Consider the following 18,903-nt stretch of genomic DNA (forward strand, 5'->3'; position numbering starts at 1 on the left):
TTCTTTCTTGGTTTTCATTTCTTTTTATTTAAGAGTATGATGATGACACTGGAGTGTTTTGTATATATGTGTGTTTTTCTAATGTCGCACTGTTCTTGAAATGAACCCAAGTCTCATCATTATCCGTGTGGTATTAGAGATGAAAACAAAATTCCATCTGCATTTAGGGCCATTTTGAAAAGCAGCAGTAGTTTTATTATGTGTCACATGTAATAGTTGACCATTAGCTCTAAAGACTTAAAAAGATGAATGATATAGAGAAAGGCTCTTTCCAGAGCAGCTCCAAGCTCGGGTTCTGACTGGCCGCATCCCAAGAGCCATTTGAGAAGGTGGCAGCCACAGTAAGACCTCAGCCTTCTGAAAGGACTTCCTTCAGGTGTCCTTCATTAACCAGGCTTCCCCTTTCTAGAATGCAAGCCTAACCTTCCCCTCCACTGAAATCCTTAGATCCACACAGCTTATTGAGTTCTCACAGGCTGAGGGATGAAGTCCCTTTCCTTGCCTGGCAGACAAGGGTTTCCTTCAGCCACCCCAGTCTCAACTCTTGTCATGGCCCAGGGTTTAAGCAGCCCTCTCTCCACACAGACTTGCCCAGCTGCAGTTGTGCATGTCTGTGTCTTGGCACCGCCTAAGGATACCTCTTCCTGCCCCCTTATCTACCTTATCTACCTGTCCCCTACCTACACCATCTGCAGACTCTTGACTTCAAACCTAGCTCAGCCCAAGTCTTTTCTTTCTTTCTTTCTTTTTTTTTTTGCTATTGTTCAGTCAAGTCTGTGAATGTCGATTGTGTGACTTCTTTAGTCAGACTTAATCACATCTCCACTATGTGTCATAACACTCCCCACACCACTGTGAGCAACTTGAGAACGGGGGCTGTTCTAGCAGTGTCATGTCCACAGTGGGATTCACACGGAGTAGACAGGCCAATAAAGAAGCTCACTTGCTCCTTTCAGCACGATGAGCTTTGTTTTTTGAGGAGGAGTCCGATGGCAGAGGAGGAGCAAGAAGCACAGGCGGAAAGAGAGTTGGCTTCAGGCATCCTGGCTTCTGTTAACAAGAAAACAGACACCGTTTATGAAATAGTGAAAACGGCCATAGACAATTTTTATGGACTGTCAACTCCATGTTTATACTCTGCAAAGAGCTTTTGATCCCATTCTCTTGTACACTTATTTTGCTCCTCATTTTTCCCTGGAGGCACCATCTGTCTTCTTGTTTGAGGGAATTTATGTAACATATAAGCTCAGTTGCTTCAGAGCAAACTAATCTCTTTTGAAGACTCTATTTCAGAAAGTTTCTGTGAAGAAGTGTATTTTCAAAACATTCACTCACCTCATCCATGAATAGAATATAAATATGTAAAACTCATGTTTTAAGTAGGTGATTGACCCCAGCCCAATTTATCCAAGCCCTCCAAGCCTCACTTTCCTGATCTCTGAAATGGGTATAAAGCCTACTTTATTGATTTTTTTTCATGATATTAATAGTTAATATGTGAAAGAACAGGATATATAATAAATAATGAATAATGTTTGATGACTCCAAATGCAGATTTATTAATGGCGTGTATAAATGACACAGAATAAAGCTGGGATACATGGGAACAGGTAGTTCTAAATTTACCTGTTATGTGTTTTGTATCTTTTAATTCTCAGGTACCTCAAGTCAATTGTGGAGACAATTTTGATATATAAGCATTTTGTGAAACTGACACCAGAACAGCCTGTGGCCAAGGAAGAACTGGTGGACTTTTGGATGGATTTCCTGGTTGAGGCCACAAAGACAGATGTTACTGTAGTTAGATTTCCAGTGAGTAGTCTCTGTTTAAATTGAAGTTCATTTCTGTGGTTTTTGCCTTAAAGAACATCTTGTGTTGGGATTAGAGCAGGTGCACTGATTATCCAGCCCGAACACTGCCGTGACCTGGTTCACATATCTATGTCCTGCAAACTGGTTTGCTTTCTATTTTTCATTTTAAATTTTAATTAAAAATTTTTTTGAGACAGGGTCTTTTTATATAACTCAGGCTATCCTTGAACTAGCCATCCTCCTGCCTCCAAGTTCCCAGTGCTGGGATTATAGGCATGCACTGCTATGCCCAGTTTAGCTTACTTTTAAATCAGATAAATGAGATACATTGTGATGTTTTCTCCAGAAAGTTTGAGTGGCTCCTTTGATAAGTAGGTAAGTATGCTTCTGAAACAATGAAAAGATTGCCTCTTGGTTAACTCAGTAAGCCCTGGTGGCTCTTCAGCCCAAATGGGTGGTGCTTTTAAATATTGCTGTTTTGATGACATTGTCTTCAGGATTATCATCATTATTGTGGTGGGAATTGTCAGGCTCACATGTGTTGCTGCTCCACCTCTGCCACCCGTTGCCCAGGTGGGCCGAGTTACACATATGGGGCAGAGATACATGTGTGGGATTCCAAGGGAAATAACAACTTATAGTATGGAGTCAGCAACCCATTTCTCTTAGTCTGTAGCAGACTTTACATATGTGCGTATACTTATAAATGTGTGTGTGTCTATAGACGTGTAACACATACACACACACACATACGTACTTTTTTAGATGTAGTGCCAGCTGGTGCCATCCCCATCCTGATAGCTCTCAGAATACCACAAGAAGCAATATGGCTTTGCATCCAGTTCAGGAATTACTGGCAACTTACCACGTGTACACCTTTCTTTCCATGTCAAAGTGATGCCATGAGTCTCTTGCTTTGAGCTCTCTGATCTCAATCATCCACACTCAGAGGGGCTGACAATTCTCAATTCTCAAAGAGAACTTTGATTTCTAGGTTTTATTGATGGGATCATCTGCTTTGAGTAATTATATCCATTGCTGGCACTGATATGCTTAACTTGCTTTCCAGATAAAGCCTTGAGCCCAGCAGGATCCTTAATTGAAAAGCCTTTTAAACTAAAACACTGCACTTTATCTTCCAGCCTAGATAAGGCATAGCCTAGGAAAAGACTTATCTTACAGAGAGCTGGCAGCTTGCCTTCCACTGGTGCCACAACTAGCAATAAATATGGTGGTGAAAGAAGAGGGGACTTAATTGACTATTGACTTGATCAACTAGAAAACTGGCCATGAAAGGAAACCATTCATATTAGCCATTTTCAACTCATTTAAATTCCTTCACTATGAATTTGTCTGTTATATAAATAAATGAATGTTAAAAATAAAACCCAGAAAATATTAGGCAAGAAGTCATGAAATTATAAGTATAAACTCCAGGTTAGAGAGGCTTTCTTAAGCAAGAAAAGATTCATATGCCCTAAAAGAAAATATTCACAAAATTGATTTCATTTAAAAATGGAGAAACTGGGGATGTAAATTAGTGATACAGTGCTTGCCTAGCATACATGAGGCCCTGGGGTCAATCCCTAGCACTGCTAGGAAGGAAGGGAGGGAGGGAGGGGAGAAAAGAGAGAGAGGAGGCAGAGAGTGATGTTTTGGAAGACTAGGAAGTCAGGCGTGCAGCTTGAGTTAACAGCTGTTCTCTGTAGCAGGTAGGTCTTGCTCTCTTCTTTCCTGCTTCTGATATGTGAAGTTAGCATTTAACTGTAATGCTGGCCAGTGAAAAGACGAGAAACTAAAAGCAAGAATACATAGCTTAAGTGAGTTGCATCTAGCTCTGTAGCAGTGTCAAATGCTTCCTTTCCCTTCCTTTGTTTCTAATTTCTCAGCGTTTTTGTGATCTCTGTAATGTCTGCTGCAATGTCTTCCTCACATTTTGTCATTTCAAGGGCATATCAAAGGGCTCAGCAAACATTAGACAATGATAATTACAACCTTGCTTTTATTCCCTGTTCCAAGTTAAGAACACATTGGTCACAGTTTATCTATTAGAAACATTTGAGACAGCAAGAGAGATACGCTTTAAGAAGAAAGGAGCTCATTCATCTAGGGCTGTGCTTTTTACCTTTGCATAAAGCATCCCCACAATTAGGGAACAGAGCTAATGTATTTGTCAGGGAAGAGACTTGGGCAAGTTTTGGGAAACCCACCTTTTACTCTCTATTATTTATTTTAATGTCATAAACACTGGATTACTCAGCTATGAGAGCACCATTTCTACAATGCTGGGATTGAAAGTCAGCTTTCAGCATTGAGCAGTAGGGTTGAACTCTGTTGGCCGCACCTTGGGCTTTGAATCACCTGGGGAGCGAGTATGTCCCTGAGGTAGAGTGTGCCTGTCCTTGTGTAGCCTGTCTTATTGTCACAAGAGAGCCTGACCGAGAATACAAGGAGTAAGTAAAGAAAATGTTTTTCTAGTGCCCCCTTTCTACTTCTCTGTACATTAACTTACATAAATGTACTCTTATGATAAATTTAGAGTAAAATGAATGCTTTGGGTTCAAGGTAGGTGGCCTGAAACTAGTTTTCTGACCCAGATTCTTGTGCTTTCTTGCTCCAGGAGCACTGTAATATTTTAATGTATTGTGAATCTGTGATTTCCTACTGATAGAGCCCTCGTAAGTCCCCCCCACCCCCCACATTTTTATTTGGTAAACTTGCTTGAGTCAGGATTAGCTCTGAAAGTAATTTTCTTGATTCTTAAGCAAGCAGTGGACTACAAAGAACTATTTCAGCTTCCCTATAGTGAAGTATAGGCTTTTTGTTAAAAAAATATTTTTACTAAAGTCTGCATTGAAATAAAACATTGGGACTTGGACTAGGAGAGTAGCTCAAATGGTAGAGTGCCTGCCTAACCTGAGCAAGGCCCTGAGTTCAAATCCCAGTATCTCAAAAAACTGGGTCTTTAAGCATCTGTACATAAAGGTAACAATTACAGAAACTTGGAAATCAGGGCATATCTGGTATTTTAATGTTATTTACTGTGATGTGAAATATTTGTAATAATATAACCATTCATGCCACTCTTTGGAGGCAGATTCTCAACTCACTTATCATATATTCTTCACCTCCAAATTTGAAACAAATTTTATTTGTCTTTTTCCCTAATAAGGTTAACTATATCATTATTGAAAATGACAATTGGAGGTAGTACAAAAATATTTGTATTATTTCATACAGCTGCATCCATTTCTTGGGTTATATAAACCCTTTTATATAAACTCTTTTTAAAAAATTATTGTTGTACTGGGAGTACATTGTGACATTTACCAAAGTTCTATAATATATCATAGTTGAATTTACCCCCCCATCATTGTCCTTCATTCCTCCATTCCTGGAATAGTTTCAACAGATCTCATTTTTTTCCATTTTTATACATGAGTACATAGTATCTCCACCATATTCACCCTCCTCCACCCTTTTCTTATATCCTCCTCCATCCCATTGATGCCAACCCCCAGACAGGACCTGTTTTACCTTTCTGTTCTTTCTTTTTGAAAAAAAGACGTTTTTGCTTATTTAAGATAGCTATATAGGGAGTTTCCTTATGGCATGTCCCTGTGTATATGTATTGTAACTCAAATTGGTTTATCCCCTCTATTTTTCTCCTTTCTACCTTAGTACCATTCTTATGATGATTTCAAGAGGTTTAAAAATTCTATATTCATTCTCGTATCGAAAGTACAAAACTCTTTCAATAATAGCCAAAATTATTCCTAAATGCATTTTCATGAAGTGAAAACCATACTACTCCCTCTTTATGATAAAGTATGACAAGAGAAAACCTAAAGTATATGATATTCTGTATATGAAATCTTTTCTGTGCACAGAATTGAGCTGCTTTGTTTCTGCCTTTCTTTGACAAATTTATATTTGGAGAAATAGATTAGGTACCAACGATAAAATATAATCTTTTAAAAATGTAACATTAATAGATTCTCTTTGAATAACTGAACTAAAACATAGACCTCAAAAATTATTTCCAAGTTCATTAGCAATAAACAGTGATGTTTTATTGGACCTATGATAATTGTATAATAACATAAAATGATCATGGATCTCATAGGAGTTGTCAGAAGTTACAATGGGTCACTCCAGCTATAGATTCAGGGCTTCATTTGATAATCTCCCACGTAGACACTGGGTGGTTATAGCAGCAATAAGTGGTTTAAATCTTAAGTCACTAAAATGAGTTTCTTTGCCTTATCTTTTCAAGGTCTTAATATTAGAACCAACCAAAATCTATCAGCCTTCTTACTTGTCTATCAACAATGAATTCGAAGAAAAGACAATATCTATCTGGCATGTGCTTCCTGATGACAAGGTAAGTCATACAATTAAAATAAGAGTGTTAGTAATGAAAGACTTAACGCCCTTCTGGTATTTCTGTGTTCTAGTGAATTTCTGTTAGTTAAGAGGAAGTAGCTTAATAGGATTTCTCTAAGCATAAATTCATTCTCTAATATCAAATTTGCTAAATTTGGGTTATGAATTTCACTCAATTAACAAAATATAATTGAACCTTTGGATTTTTATTATAGATAGCCTAACTATTAAAATTATACTTGAAATAGAGATATTTCTGTTTTGTAAATTCATGCCAAAAATTAAATTATGCATCAAAGAACTAATAATTAAAATATATGTTGAAAATGATATGTACCTTAATTTCAGAAGCCTGTTAGAATAATGCAACTTCTGGTCTTACACTGTACCTTTACAGTTACCATTACATCTAGCTGTTTGGTTACCTCAGTAGTGGTAAATCTCAGATTAGCCACTAACTCCATGTACTATGCCCAAAATGAGGGGAGCTGTGCTGCCCTTGTTTCTAGAAGGATCTTAAGCACTCTCATCTCTGCTCTCAGCAGGCATGTTCCACAAATGGGATTGAAAAAGACCTAAACTTTTGAAGATCTCTGTGTGCTTCTGATACAGCCATGGTTGAGAACAAGTTTAATAGGGGATGAAGGCATATTAAATTAGTTGTAGCCGCTGGTGAAGAATCAATATGTCCATGACTTTATGACAAAACTGGGCCCAAGGATGGTGTTTTTCAAAGTGTAAGTCCCTGGAACATTAGCATTCAAGTTACCCAAGGAGCTGGTTTAAAATGCAGATTTCTGGGGCCAGGCATGGAAATGCATACCTGTAATCCCAACTATTTGTGAGGCAGAGATAGATGATCACAGTTCAAGGCTAGCCCAGGAAAATCATTAGTGAGACCCATCTCAACAAATAAACTGGCTGTGGTGGCAAATGCCATAGTCCCAATTACTCAGAAGGTAAAGATGGGTGAATTACTGTGTGACACCAGCCTGGGCAAAAGTATGAGACCATACCAGAGAAACAAAATAAAAGCAAAAAGGATGTAGTTCAAGTGGCAGAGCATTTACTTAGCAAGCCTGAGACCCTAAATTCAGTCCCCAGAGCTGCCAGAAAAAAATGCAGGTTTCTAATCTTCATATCACACCTACTAAAGAGAGTCAGAACTCACGTGTGTGAACTCACTGCCTTAGGAAGTTTAACACAGCATGTCTAAAATCTAGCAGAAAGAGTTTCCCTTGTTCTGACATGTCCAAGTCAGTTGGGACAGACCCTTCCCAGATGTGACCTCTATCAGAGTGGCAAGGATTCACCTGTCCCAGTGCCACAATTTCTAGAAAAGGCAGTGTCTGTGTTTAAAACGAACAAATAGATACAGAGCAGAACCCAAAATGCATTGTTATCTATATTTTAAGTTGTTACATGTTCGCTAAGGTTAGTCGTGCTGGTCTTGTAACTTAGTAATGTAGCAGGCATGCTAAGTGTTGTTAACATGACATTGTAGAATAAGCATAGAGAATAGCATCCATCATCAACAGCAAATATGTCTGCCAGCATTGAGAAATACCAAGTGACATCTTTCAAAACTGGGGCATTTCAGACCCAGTTTGTGGAACATTGTCCTCATTGACACTTTCGCAAGACAGTTCTAGATTGGCTGTACCAGAATTTTAGAGAGACTCCACTCATTCATTGTAATAACTAAAGACCATCACCCAACAAACCCCGGTTACACATGCAGTCTGTGTCACTGTGAGCAGAGTCAGAAATCTGACTTGTCTTCATTATTATGAGTGCCAATTGTTTAACACTTAAAAAATCACTTAAGCATTTATTCATAATGGAAAACTTCCATGGCAATGTTAGGACTCTATGATGGACTTTCAGATAAGACGTAGCTTCCCATTATACTCACTTTCTTGAAGTGATAAAGACTGAAAGAGCTGGGCGCCTGTGGCTCACACCTGTAATCCTAGCTACTCAGGAGGCAGAGATCAGGAGGATAGCAGTTCAAAGCCAGCCTGAACAAATAGTTCAAGAGATCCTATCTCGAAAATACCTAACACAAAAAGGGCTGGTGGAGTAGCTCAAAGTGTAGGCCCTGAGTTCAAGTCCCGGTTCCACAAAAAAAAAAAAGTGTTACAGCCCTCCACCTGTAATATTTCTTACATGTAAGATAAAGAGCTCTTTCCCTATGCACCATGCTACTTCTGAGGAAACACTGTTGAGATAAGCCATGACACTGATGCTTCATGTCTGTAAGTGACTTGAAAGTTATTTGGACCTGGGGATTGTGCTGGTTTACAGGGAGGACCATGTGAGTGCTTGGTCTGTGAAGTTCAGTGAGGAGGGAGAGCAGTGGGGCATGGAGTCCTTAGAGAAGACTTCAGAAACCAAGTAGATCCTGGGCTTTGACTCTGGGTAGGACTAAAAGAACTAAAGGAGCAAGAGAAGACAAGCAGGTTAGAAGAACAAGGCAGAATTCCAACAAAGACCCCCAGAATGAGGAGGAGCATGGGATATTCAGGGCCTGGGAAGAGCCTGATTGGCTTGCTAGGAGGAAGGCATTGGGGGTGGTGGGAAGTGTGGTTGGGTAGACAAGATGACATTAGACAATAAAGTACTCCTGGGCCAGGAAAAAGAATTCAGACATGTATTGGCAGGAAGCAGGGTGCCATTGAAGCTTTTTCAAGCTGAGGGCAAGAAGGCAGAATACAGTAGTTAAGAACATAGGGTCAGTGTAACTGCACAGGTGTGGAGGCCAATGTCCTCACCTGTTCTGTGACCTGGGTGCTCCATTTAAACTCTTCGTGCTATAGTTTTCATATATGTATTATGTAAGAGTACTTCTTGGGATTGTTGTTGTGAAGACTGGGTAAGATAAGTATCATAAATTTTGTTTAACACAGGGATAGCAGAACAAGTGCTCAGTAATGGTTGCCATTATAGCTATAGGATTTATCTGGCCTTGACATTAGAGTTCAGAAGGCTAGCACTCTGGAGTATCACAGAGAAGACTGATAGAACTAGCTAGACATGAGGCAGGTAGAGACCTTACACTGGGATAGTGTGAAATGTGTGACTTAACCACCTATAAGGAAGAGGAATTTGCACTGATATCACTGGTGGAGGGATTAGAAGGAAAACCTGAGTTGTGAAGGAATCATAAGGAATTTCATTTAGACTTGTCTAACTGGAGCTAATGGCATGACTCCATGTACAGTCATCCACAGACACAAGTGAGAATAATCAATGCAACTAGATGTACATGTTATTAATATTAATTTAAAGTGTAGTGTTGTATTTACATTACTTTAAAAGTATATAGAGACATCTCACAAACTCAAGTTTAGTAATCATCCAGTTGAAACTCTGGAGACTTGGGATGATGAGGAGATACGCTATTACAGAGAGAGAGAGAGAGACTGGGAGAGATTTTCAAGGCTTGATCAGAAAGAGCAAGGTTACCCAAGGACACTTGGAAACACAGGGGCTAAAGGAATTAGCAATTAGCAAGGCCAGAGAGTGAGTGGAGAGCCAGTGGAATCTGGAAGACAGAAAAAGAGCAGAGTAAGCCAGAAATTTTTGGAAAATGAGTACCATTCCCAGGCAGTTGTCACTGTTCACCCTTCCAGGAGGTTCTCCATTCAATGGAGTAAGCCTCTTATTGATTCTCATATGCGTTGTGACAATCATAGAGACAATTTTTATATTATGCCAAGAAATAAAGAGAGTGGGCTAGAAATCAGTAGATTAAGAAGGAGTACAGATTTAGACTGTGAATTTCCAGCTTCCATTTCACCATCTTTTGATCAAGAAGAAATAAATTTGCATTATTCCCATTCACTGTAACTTTCAGTACTAAAATTCTCCTTCTCTAAAAATTTAAACTTTCTTCGTCAGTTTCCATTTTGAGTTTATGTTGATTTATTTGTAAACCCTCATTTTATTCATAGTGTATTCATTACTACCATCATTTTCTCTATTTTTTAAAATAGAAGGGATAAAATTGGAAGGAAGACTAGCAATAAAAATAACTTTATTACAACCTGTTAATTTAAAGAAATTGTAAAACTGTAATTTAGATAAGCAACTGGTTTAACAAGTCTGATGTTACACACAGGAAATGGGGTGTTTTGATAGAAAATGTCTTAAAAATTTTTCTGAAAACTGTAACAGGGAATGCTACTTTCATTTATCATACTGATTTCTTTACTCTCAGTAATTTTGCTCTCAAATGTGGAATAAACAGTTCCACTTTATATTGCAGTTTTTCAGAACTTTAAACACATTATATGCCAATTCCCAGGGACTCTTAGAAAGCTACTCTACATTCCGGGGAAAAATTAATTGAATCCCAGTACTGCACCACTTCTCCCATAGATGGCTGCTGCTTAAAGTCACTTAGTACTTGAAGAATGTCTGCGTGGGTGAAATAAAAGGAACACAGACTGAGGAAGAGAAGTTACTTGCAAGATATTGTATACAGTTATTATTTAGAATCCTCTTCTTTTGAGGGTTGGAGTTTAAGCACCCTTGGCCTGTCTGGTGGCTTCTCAAGCACAAGTAGCAGGTGGCAGGGGCCCAGCTCCAGCCAGTGGCCACTGAGAAGACCCAGGAGCTGTGTGAGGGGAACATGTTCAACCCAGGTTCCAGAATATGATGGTGGATGTGCTCCCCATTAATGAAGTTTTCAACCACAAAACTCCCAACTGAAACAGTTTAAATGATCAGAAAATGGTATTTTATATCACAAGAAACTCCGGGATGGATTCATTCCGAGGGGGATTTCGGGGTCAGAATTCAGAATTGGTCTCTCTCCATGGTCTTGGTCATTCTCTCATGGTCTTGAACAGCTGTTGCAAGCATTTCCTCACACAGAGAGCTCCCCAGGGCGCAAGGTCAGGCCCCCTCCTTCAAATGAAATGCAGTACCCTGCAACCGTGCCAAATCATTCAGCAGCAAGTGAAATGGACCTACCATGGCCAATTTAGACTAAATCAATTTCACCATCCCACCTGAATCTGAAAAAAACAAAACAAAAACCAAAAAGCCATCCTTTTTTCTTGACAAAGGAGAAGGAAGGCATGGCTGTTGCCTTGGGGACTGACAGTGCTTGCTTCTGTGTAATATCTGCCACCTAAACTCAGCTAACTCCCAGTTCTTCTTGGACATGGTATCAGTTAGGTTGAGCCTTGGTCTGGGAACTTCTGGGGTTAATTACCTCTGCAGTTTTGCCTTTGGTCCTGCCTTTTAAAATCCTGATTCCCAGACAGGTCCCTGGAGCCTTGTAACTCACAGGTTGGCTTTATAGCTCACCAGTGCCTCCCTGTGGTGAGTCCCACTAGCAGGGCCAGTGGGGAGTGAGGCCCTCAGGCTAACCACTCCATCTCAGGCCCTGGGCTTGATAGCACTGAAATGGAACATTCCCTGGCAGCACTGCCTGGAACCTAGGATTCTGGAAGTGCTCTGCTCCTTTCCCAATCAATCTGCAAAATGTCTCTTTGGCTGCTCCCAGCATGAGGCTGAAGATTGCCTCACCAGTGCTATCTTATAGATAGTGCTATATTCAGTGACACCAGCTCTGCCCTACCCCCACCCCCCACCCCCTCCCACATCTTCTGATCCTGGACTTGGCCTTGGGGAGCAGCAGTCAGTTGCAGACTCTGGGGATAAGGCTGTATTGTGTGTGAGGAGTGTACAGGTAACAGCTGCAGCTCCTGGATCACAAAGATACTTTGAAGTTCACTAGAGGCCATCAGGAGTTAGAAACTTTCCAAATTACCAGCTGAGGCTGCAGGCTGCTATTTTAATTTACCTGCATCTGTACTTGGTTGAGAGAGTTGCATTCTGTGAGCACCTTTCTACAGCATCTTCCTTCCCTAGAGTTCATTCATGGAAAATTTTGCTCCATGCTAATTCATTTGCCTCTTGTGAGCTGACTGATGAATGTTGAAACTAGGTTTTTAGTAATCCACATCAGATTTGACAGGGTCTACTTGTACCTTAAGTTACATGGCCCTAGCAAAAATCTAGGGGCTGTGGATATAAACTGTGGCTTTTTGACTTGGCCAAGAGGAAAGTTCTGGACACCCCAGAGCCTCAAGGCTTTGTTACCCTATTGGTTTCACTGGACCAGCCAAGACCTCAGGCTCCTAGCAGTGGGAGGGTAAGAGTTTGTTTCTGGTTGTTTTACATCTACCTAGTTGAATTTTCAGTGTGAACTTATTTCTGTATAGAACTTGCTAAATTTGGACACATGTATCTTCTACTTTACTTCTATGAAAATATTTGTGCTATTAATTTTACATCAGAGCCAGGCATTTTAATAATGCTTATAATCCCATCTTATAATTACTTAATTTGGGGACATATGCATTTGATAATAATTATAACAGCTCTAGTAATAAACTCGAGAAATAAAATCCCACTTTTTTTTTCATTTGAACCCTGTGAATAACCTGTTTCTATCATATAATTATCCATTTTTTATGTTCAAACTTTATTAGCTATTGATCTTTGCATAAATTAGGTAATAACACCTTGGTGCTATGATGGCCACCATGAACATATGCAGACACATACATACTTGCTATACTAATTTCTGAAGAGACAGACCCACTGCTTCATTTGGAAATTTTACCTAAAGATAATTCAGAGCCGGGTGTGGTGGTACAAGCCCATAACCCCAGCACTCAGGAGGCTGAGACAGGGAGATAAAGAGTTCAAGGCCAACCTGGGTTAAATGGCGAGACACTGTCTCAAAAAAAAAAAAAAAGAAAGAGCGAGAGAGAAAGATAATTCAGAAATACTTATCTTTAAAACCTTGCAGAGACTCTATTCAAATTAATGCTTTTCTTTCTCAGAAAAGAAATAATTTGATAGAATTATATTCTTCTATCAAATAATAGAATTATCTTGATTACTGAGTTTTTTTTTACTTAAAATAATATACAATAGTTATTGCTAAAAATCAAGCTTTAGACTGTAATGAAACTAATTCTACCAGGCTCTTTTTGCAGCTGTTTCACTGAAGTTGAGGAATTGTTAAGTGGAGTGACATCACCTGTGTGCCTTAAAATGAACTGAAGCTTCTACCAGATAATTTGTTCATGAAGAATTAGGCACTAGGAAAAATGACTCTGTGTATTATTAAAAATTATAATAATATAAAATATTTTTATGATATTTTCCATTTGGATGACTCTATTTTTGTTGTTGCTGTTCTTCTGTGTTCTAGAAAGGCATACATGAGTGGAATTTTAGTGCTTCCTCTGTCAGGGGCGTGAGGTAAGTTTCCCTGGTACATTTTGTTTCTTAAAAACATTTTTCAGAAATATTTATAGCATGGATAGGAGTTTTAATCATGATTTAAAAAAAAATTTTCAAGAATCTTTTTGTTGGTAGAAATGCCCAGCCTTCCTCAATTTGAACATCAACTAACATCACTGTTAGTTGAACCGACTCACAAAACTGTTGACTTGGGAAAATATGAACTATGACCCAGAATCAAGATGTGGATAAAAGGGAGTCATGTGGGGGTCCTCTCTAGCCAGCTGCACTTTTGGTTTATGTTGTAACATGGTTTTCTGTTCTTTTGGTTACCAGGAACTAATCTCTCTTTGCATGGATACAAAGCACACACATGCCATCTACCAGACTGTGTCCTGCGACCAGTATTAATGGCATGAGATTGTAGGGAATCCATTTTAAAATTTTTTCCCAGGGTCACCATTATTGCATTGTTCTTGAGGTCACAGTCATAAACTTCAGTGCAGTTCAGTTCTCACATTGCTGTCGTAATGCCGATAGCTCTGAAAATGTTATTTCTTGGGAATTCAAAATAAGATGATTTTTTTTAAAGTTAAGTATTCCATAGAAACCCATGCTAAACCAGCTCTTGCAAATTTCAAATTGAATTAGTTGTGTTTACTATTGCTTATCCCTCCATAATAGAAATGGAAGACAGCACATTTCTGCAGGCCAGTTATGCAACATCCTGTTGCTTTTGTAATAATAGTGATTGGTTTTGTTAGAGCAGGAGCTGGCTGAGCAGTGTGAGTCACCAGTCATTTTAATTTGCCTGGTAGAACTACCTATTACCTCATGAATGATCTGAACAAGCAAGATTATAGACTGACTCATTATCTATCTTTCCAGTTGATACCTTCTTAAATAAAGCTTTACTCTCTTTAATATTTAATTTTAAAGGCACCCATTAGCAAGGCACTCATTAATTTTTGCTACAGTTTTCAGAAATCCATTTAGTACAGTGAATGTAAATTTCACTTTACCAGATCCATTTTTCTGGTGAATTAATTCTCTTTATTTGGGTGTGGCAGCCCTCCATAACCTCTATGTATGTGATGTATGACACACACATAGAATGCCTCCTTTTGGCTCTTGCTGTTTTATACATGAGGGAAACTCAAGTTCTAGTCTGTGCCTTCAGAGAGAGCTCACTTTTCCTGGCTTCCTCCTCTATAAAGAGAAGATGACAAACTTTGAACAAAATCCAACTAGGTCAGCAGTTTGTCTTGCAGCACCTTAGAATGTACCCAGCTCAAGTCAGTGGCATTTATTGAGCACTAGCTGTGTGCCAAGTGTTCAGTCCTATTCTGTTAAGGATATAAAAACAACAAAGACATGAACTCACATGTGAAGAGCTCGCAGTCTAGTAGGGAGAGGATTAGACATTTATCAACTAATGACAATACTGTGCGAGATGGACAATGATAGAGCCATACTCAGAGAACAGAAGCACAAGAGGGAGTCCTGTTGATGGTAGAAGGAGGACAGGGAGAGTGCATAAGGTCTCAGCTGGACCTTAAATTAAGATTAGAATTCCTTTTAAAGATTTAAAAAAATTATGTGCATTCCAAATTGAAGAAATAGAAGATTCAAAGGCATAAAATGAGGGATGGCATTATGTTCTATGGACCACATGTGGCCCCTTGCCTGTTCTTACAAATAAAGTTTTATTGGAACACAGTCATCTTCACTCATTTGTTGTCCAAGGCTGCTTCCATGTTCCAAGAGCAGAATTGAGTGGTTTGGCCTGTAAACCCTAAAATATTTTACTATTTGGCCCATTACAGAAAATATTGGCCAACTCCTGACAAAAAACAGCATGATCTAGCTTGTTATTTCTTGTTGCTCTGATGTAAAGCACTTGGTCAGTCCAAACCAAGTTCTGTTCCATGTTTCTTCACTCCTCTAAAATCTTGGCCACTAATTGAGGTGCTATTGCTGCCCCCACAAATTGTCTTCCTAGCCTTGGAAACTTGGCATTGTTCTGTAGATCTCGGAGACCCAGAATCAACCATGGCCAGCCAGCCAGTTGGTATTTGTGCTTCTCCCTTTAGCACACAGATTACTGCTACAGCCACAGGACCCCTTTCCCTGCTAAATTGTAGGAACCTGCAGTTTCTATGTGTTTACAACATCTCAGAGCAGCCCTGATCTTTAGAGATGAGTAGGAGGACAATTCTCAGAATAGTAAACAATTTTTAGTATTATGGGATGGGAAAGATCACTTTTTAGAGTGCTATTTCTAACATTTTGTTATAAACAGCATTGACATAATCATGAGTACTTATAAAAAGTATTTGTTTTTCATTACAGATCCGTGAAAGTATTGTGATTTCCTGAATAATGGTTTTTCTTGTTTCAGTATTTCTAAATTTGAAGAACGATGCTGTTTTCTTTATGTACTGCACAATTCTGATGATTTCCAAATCTATTTCTGTACAGAACTTCACTGTAAGAAGTACGTATTTGTCGTTACACATGAAAAAGCCTATTCAAAATTGATCATTATTTTTAAGTAGTGGGTAAACATGTAGCCCTGTAGAGGATGAATGGCTATGCAATTATATAAATAGTTTATTAAGGCTGATAGGTTATAATTAGGCAGTCAGAGAAGTTTTGGGGTTCTTTTTAATAAATCAAGCGGCTTCTTAATCATAATTTATTCTCCCACAGACAAAATATTCACCAAGACTTCATGGTTAATTGTGAAATAATGAGTCTCGTTTTTAAATGTTCACTTATGTTACCAAAAATTTCATTCTAAATTTCTTTTGGATAATCTTGCTGTTATCTACAACAGTGCTTCTTAACTCTAGCTCCTATTAACATTACTGGGAAGCATTAAAAAAGTACCTGGGCCCCATCCCAGACTAATTATATTGGAATTTACATTGGGAGCACAGCCTGGGATAAGAGCCAGTGATCTGATCTACATGAATAAAGAAGGTGATTCAAAAATCCATGGACTGCATTGTTGATTTGTGCTGCCCTGCCTGGGTAGTTTCTCTTGGGCTAATTAAATACTTCATACCCTCTTAGACTGATGAAGAGGAAGTAGAGGAGTGAATGACCACTTAGAAGCCAAAGTGTAGGTTGAAAATCAGCTTGAAGTAAAGTTTTATTGCAGATTGTTCTTATTCAAATAATCACTATTTGATCACATTATAAATGACTGGTGTAAAAATAATGTTTGTTTAATCCACAATTCTTGGCTAGAGTTTTATCTTTATTATCACAATATGTGTAATAGAAGGACTGGGAAATGAGAAAGAATTCCTAGCTCCTGTATGGGCTAATTTTCCATTTACGGGCTCAAGACTATGATGTGTTTCTATGATAACTATTGCTGAGATTTCTGGAGTGCTTACCCCAAATTTTGAAGCTATTTTAATCTTTTTTAGGTTGGTAGAGTAATATATTCATTGAAAAGAGCAAAATAAATAGAGTTTGGGGGTGTTAACTATCCCAGTATCATAGCCAGTAGTGTAAAATCAGAGATTTGAACCAGGCACATGTGAGTCTAGAATCCATGCTCCTTAAGCATGTACTGGACTCCCATCCCATCTGTGCCTACAGATGTTCACACTGAGAAGTTTTGCATTAGTCGCTGACGTATATCGTTCATGTCAGATCTTAAACCTTATCTTCAAAGTCAGCCAAATTTTTTAAAAGTTCTTTGTCCTCTTGGTTGAGCTTGCTTTTGTTTCTAATTCATTGTGATATTTACATTTGAGCATACTGTGATGCCAATCAAGTTTGAGAATTTTTTTTCTTGTCATTGACCTCCAAGAAATGTGTAGGGAAAGAAAGAATGAGAAAATAAATACTCTAAAATCACTTTGCTCACTGTCATGTTTCCAATGTTCAGAACAGTGCTTTGATCCTAATAGATACTTAGTGAGTATTTGTTGGATGGATGGATGGATGGATGGATGGGTGGATAGATAGATAAACTGTATCTGAATTGGAAAATCATCTGAGAAATGTCCTGAATTGTGTTGAATAAACTTGTCACACCACAATGTGCTCTGCCTTTGGGCTATCCTTGCACAGTATGACCTGCATATGAGCTCCACAGCCCTAATTTGTTTTGTTTCCCTTACTTTTATGTGTGAACCACCAGCATCTACTCTGAATGAACTAGACTCAGGGGGCCTGGAGCAAATCTGTTTCTCACTTAATTATATTGCTTGGCTAATATGGTCTCCAGAAATAAAACTTTACAAGGAAAAATATTTACTAAGTAATGTTTTACTAAGGAGAAATGTTTGTCATCAAAAGAGAGGTGGCTCTATCTCCAATGTGTAAGTTTTTCCTAGTTCACATCAGTATTTCACAGACTGTATTTATGGCACCTATATGTATAATACTGAAGTACGTAAGCAGAAGATTTAGTAATGGAGCTCAAATGCTGCACTGGCCAAATAGTCACCTCTGAATTTAGAGATGCTAGATATTGTAGAAGATCCAGAATATAAGTATTTTTGTTATGTTTTTAAATAATAATATTAGTAGCAGCAAAATAATACTAGCTAATATTTATGACTAAACTGTGCTGAGCACTTCACAAATATTACCCTAAATCATCTTCACAGCAACCTGTGAAATAGGTAATTGATACTTCCTGTTTTCATAATTAAGGACTCAGAGAAGTGGATGGGTTTGCATAGGATCACATAGACACTAATAATCCTGTTCTGATTTCATGTTCACATTCTTAATGTTTCTGTGACCCTGTCTTAATTCTACCTGTTTCAATTCTACTTTCTATATTACTGTTGCTCTGTGGTCTATATTACTATTATTTCAAGTGAGGAGTTAGGTCAGAAATTTCTAGAAAATCCTACCAACCTATGTTTACTTTTTGAAAAAAAAAAAATCACAGTTTTTACAATGATCCTTATAGTCTATTGCCTAATTATAGAAACTCTCTTAGCTCTCAATTTTTGCTCTGCAGTCACTTTGGGGCATATTTGCTTATACAAACAGTCCCTAACTTTCAATGGTTTGACTTAGGATTTTTCAACTTGATGAGAGTATGAAAGTGATACACATTCAGTAGAAACCATACTCCAAATTTTGACCCTTTCCTGGACTAGTAAGATGGAGCACCATGCTGAGTTATGGCAGTAAGCCACAGCTCCTAGTCAGCCTCACAATCACGAGGGTAAGCAACTAACACTCTCTCGTGAAATGGGTTGCCAGTGTTTTTGGATACAGAAATTCAGTATATCACATGAGCTATTCAACACTTTATTATAAAATAGGCTTTGTGTTAGATGGTTTCACCTAACTATTGGCTGATCTAAGTGTTTTAAGCACATAGAAGGTAGGCTAGGTTAAGCTTAGGACGTTGGCAGGTTTGCTATATTGTGTGTTTTCTACATACAGTAT

The 18,903-nt window shown here is 38.5% G+C and overlaps 1 protein-coding gene across 4 annotated transcripts in view; it reads left to right on the forward strand.

The window, feature by feature from the left end:
* Nucleotides 1-18,903, forward strand: part of Map3k5 (mitogen-activated protein kinase kinase kinase 5) — a 205,106-nt gene that overhangs the window by 118,711 nt on the left and 67,492 nt on the right. For all 4 annotated transcript variants that reach the window (XM_074073740.1, XM_074073720.1, XM_020180404.2 and 1 more), the window contains 4 exons: nt 1,659-1,812; nt 6,089-6,196; nt 13,439-13,488; nt 15,872-15,967. In XM_074073740.1, the coding sequence (XP_073929841.1) occupies nt 1,659-1,812; nt 6,089-6,196; nt 13,439-13,488; nt 15,872-15,967 (408 nt within the window). The remainder of the gene's footprint in view (nt 1-1,658; nt 1,813-6,088; nt 6,197-13,438; nt 13,489-15,871; nt 15,968-18,903) is intronic.

The sequence above is a fragment of the Castor canadensis genome, chromosome 1 (assembly GCF_047511655.1).
Source record: "Castor canadensis chromosome 1, mCasCan1.hap1v2, whole genome shotgun sequence".
NCBI lineage: Eukaryota > Metazoa > Chordata > Mammalia > Rodentia > Castoridae > Castor > Castor canadensis.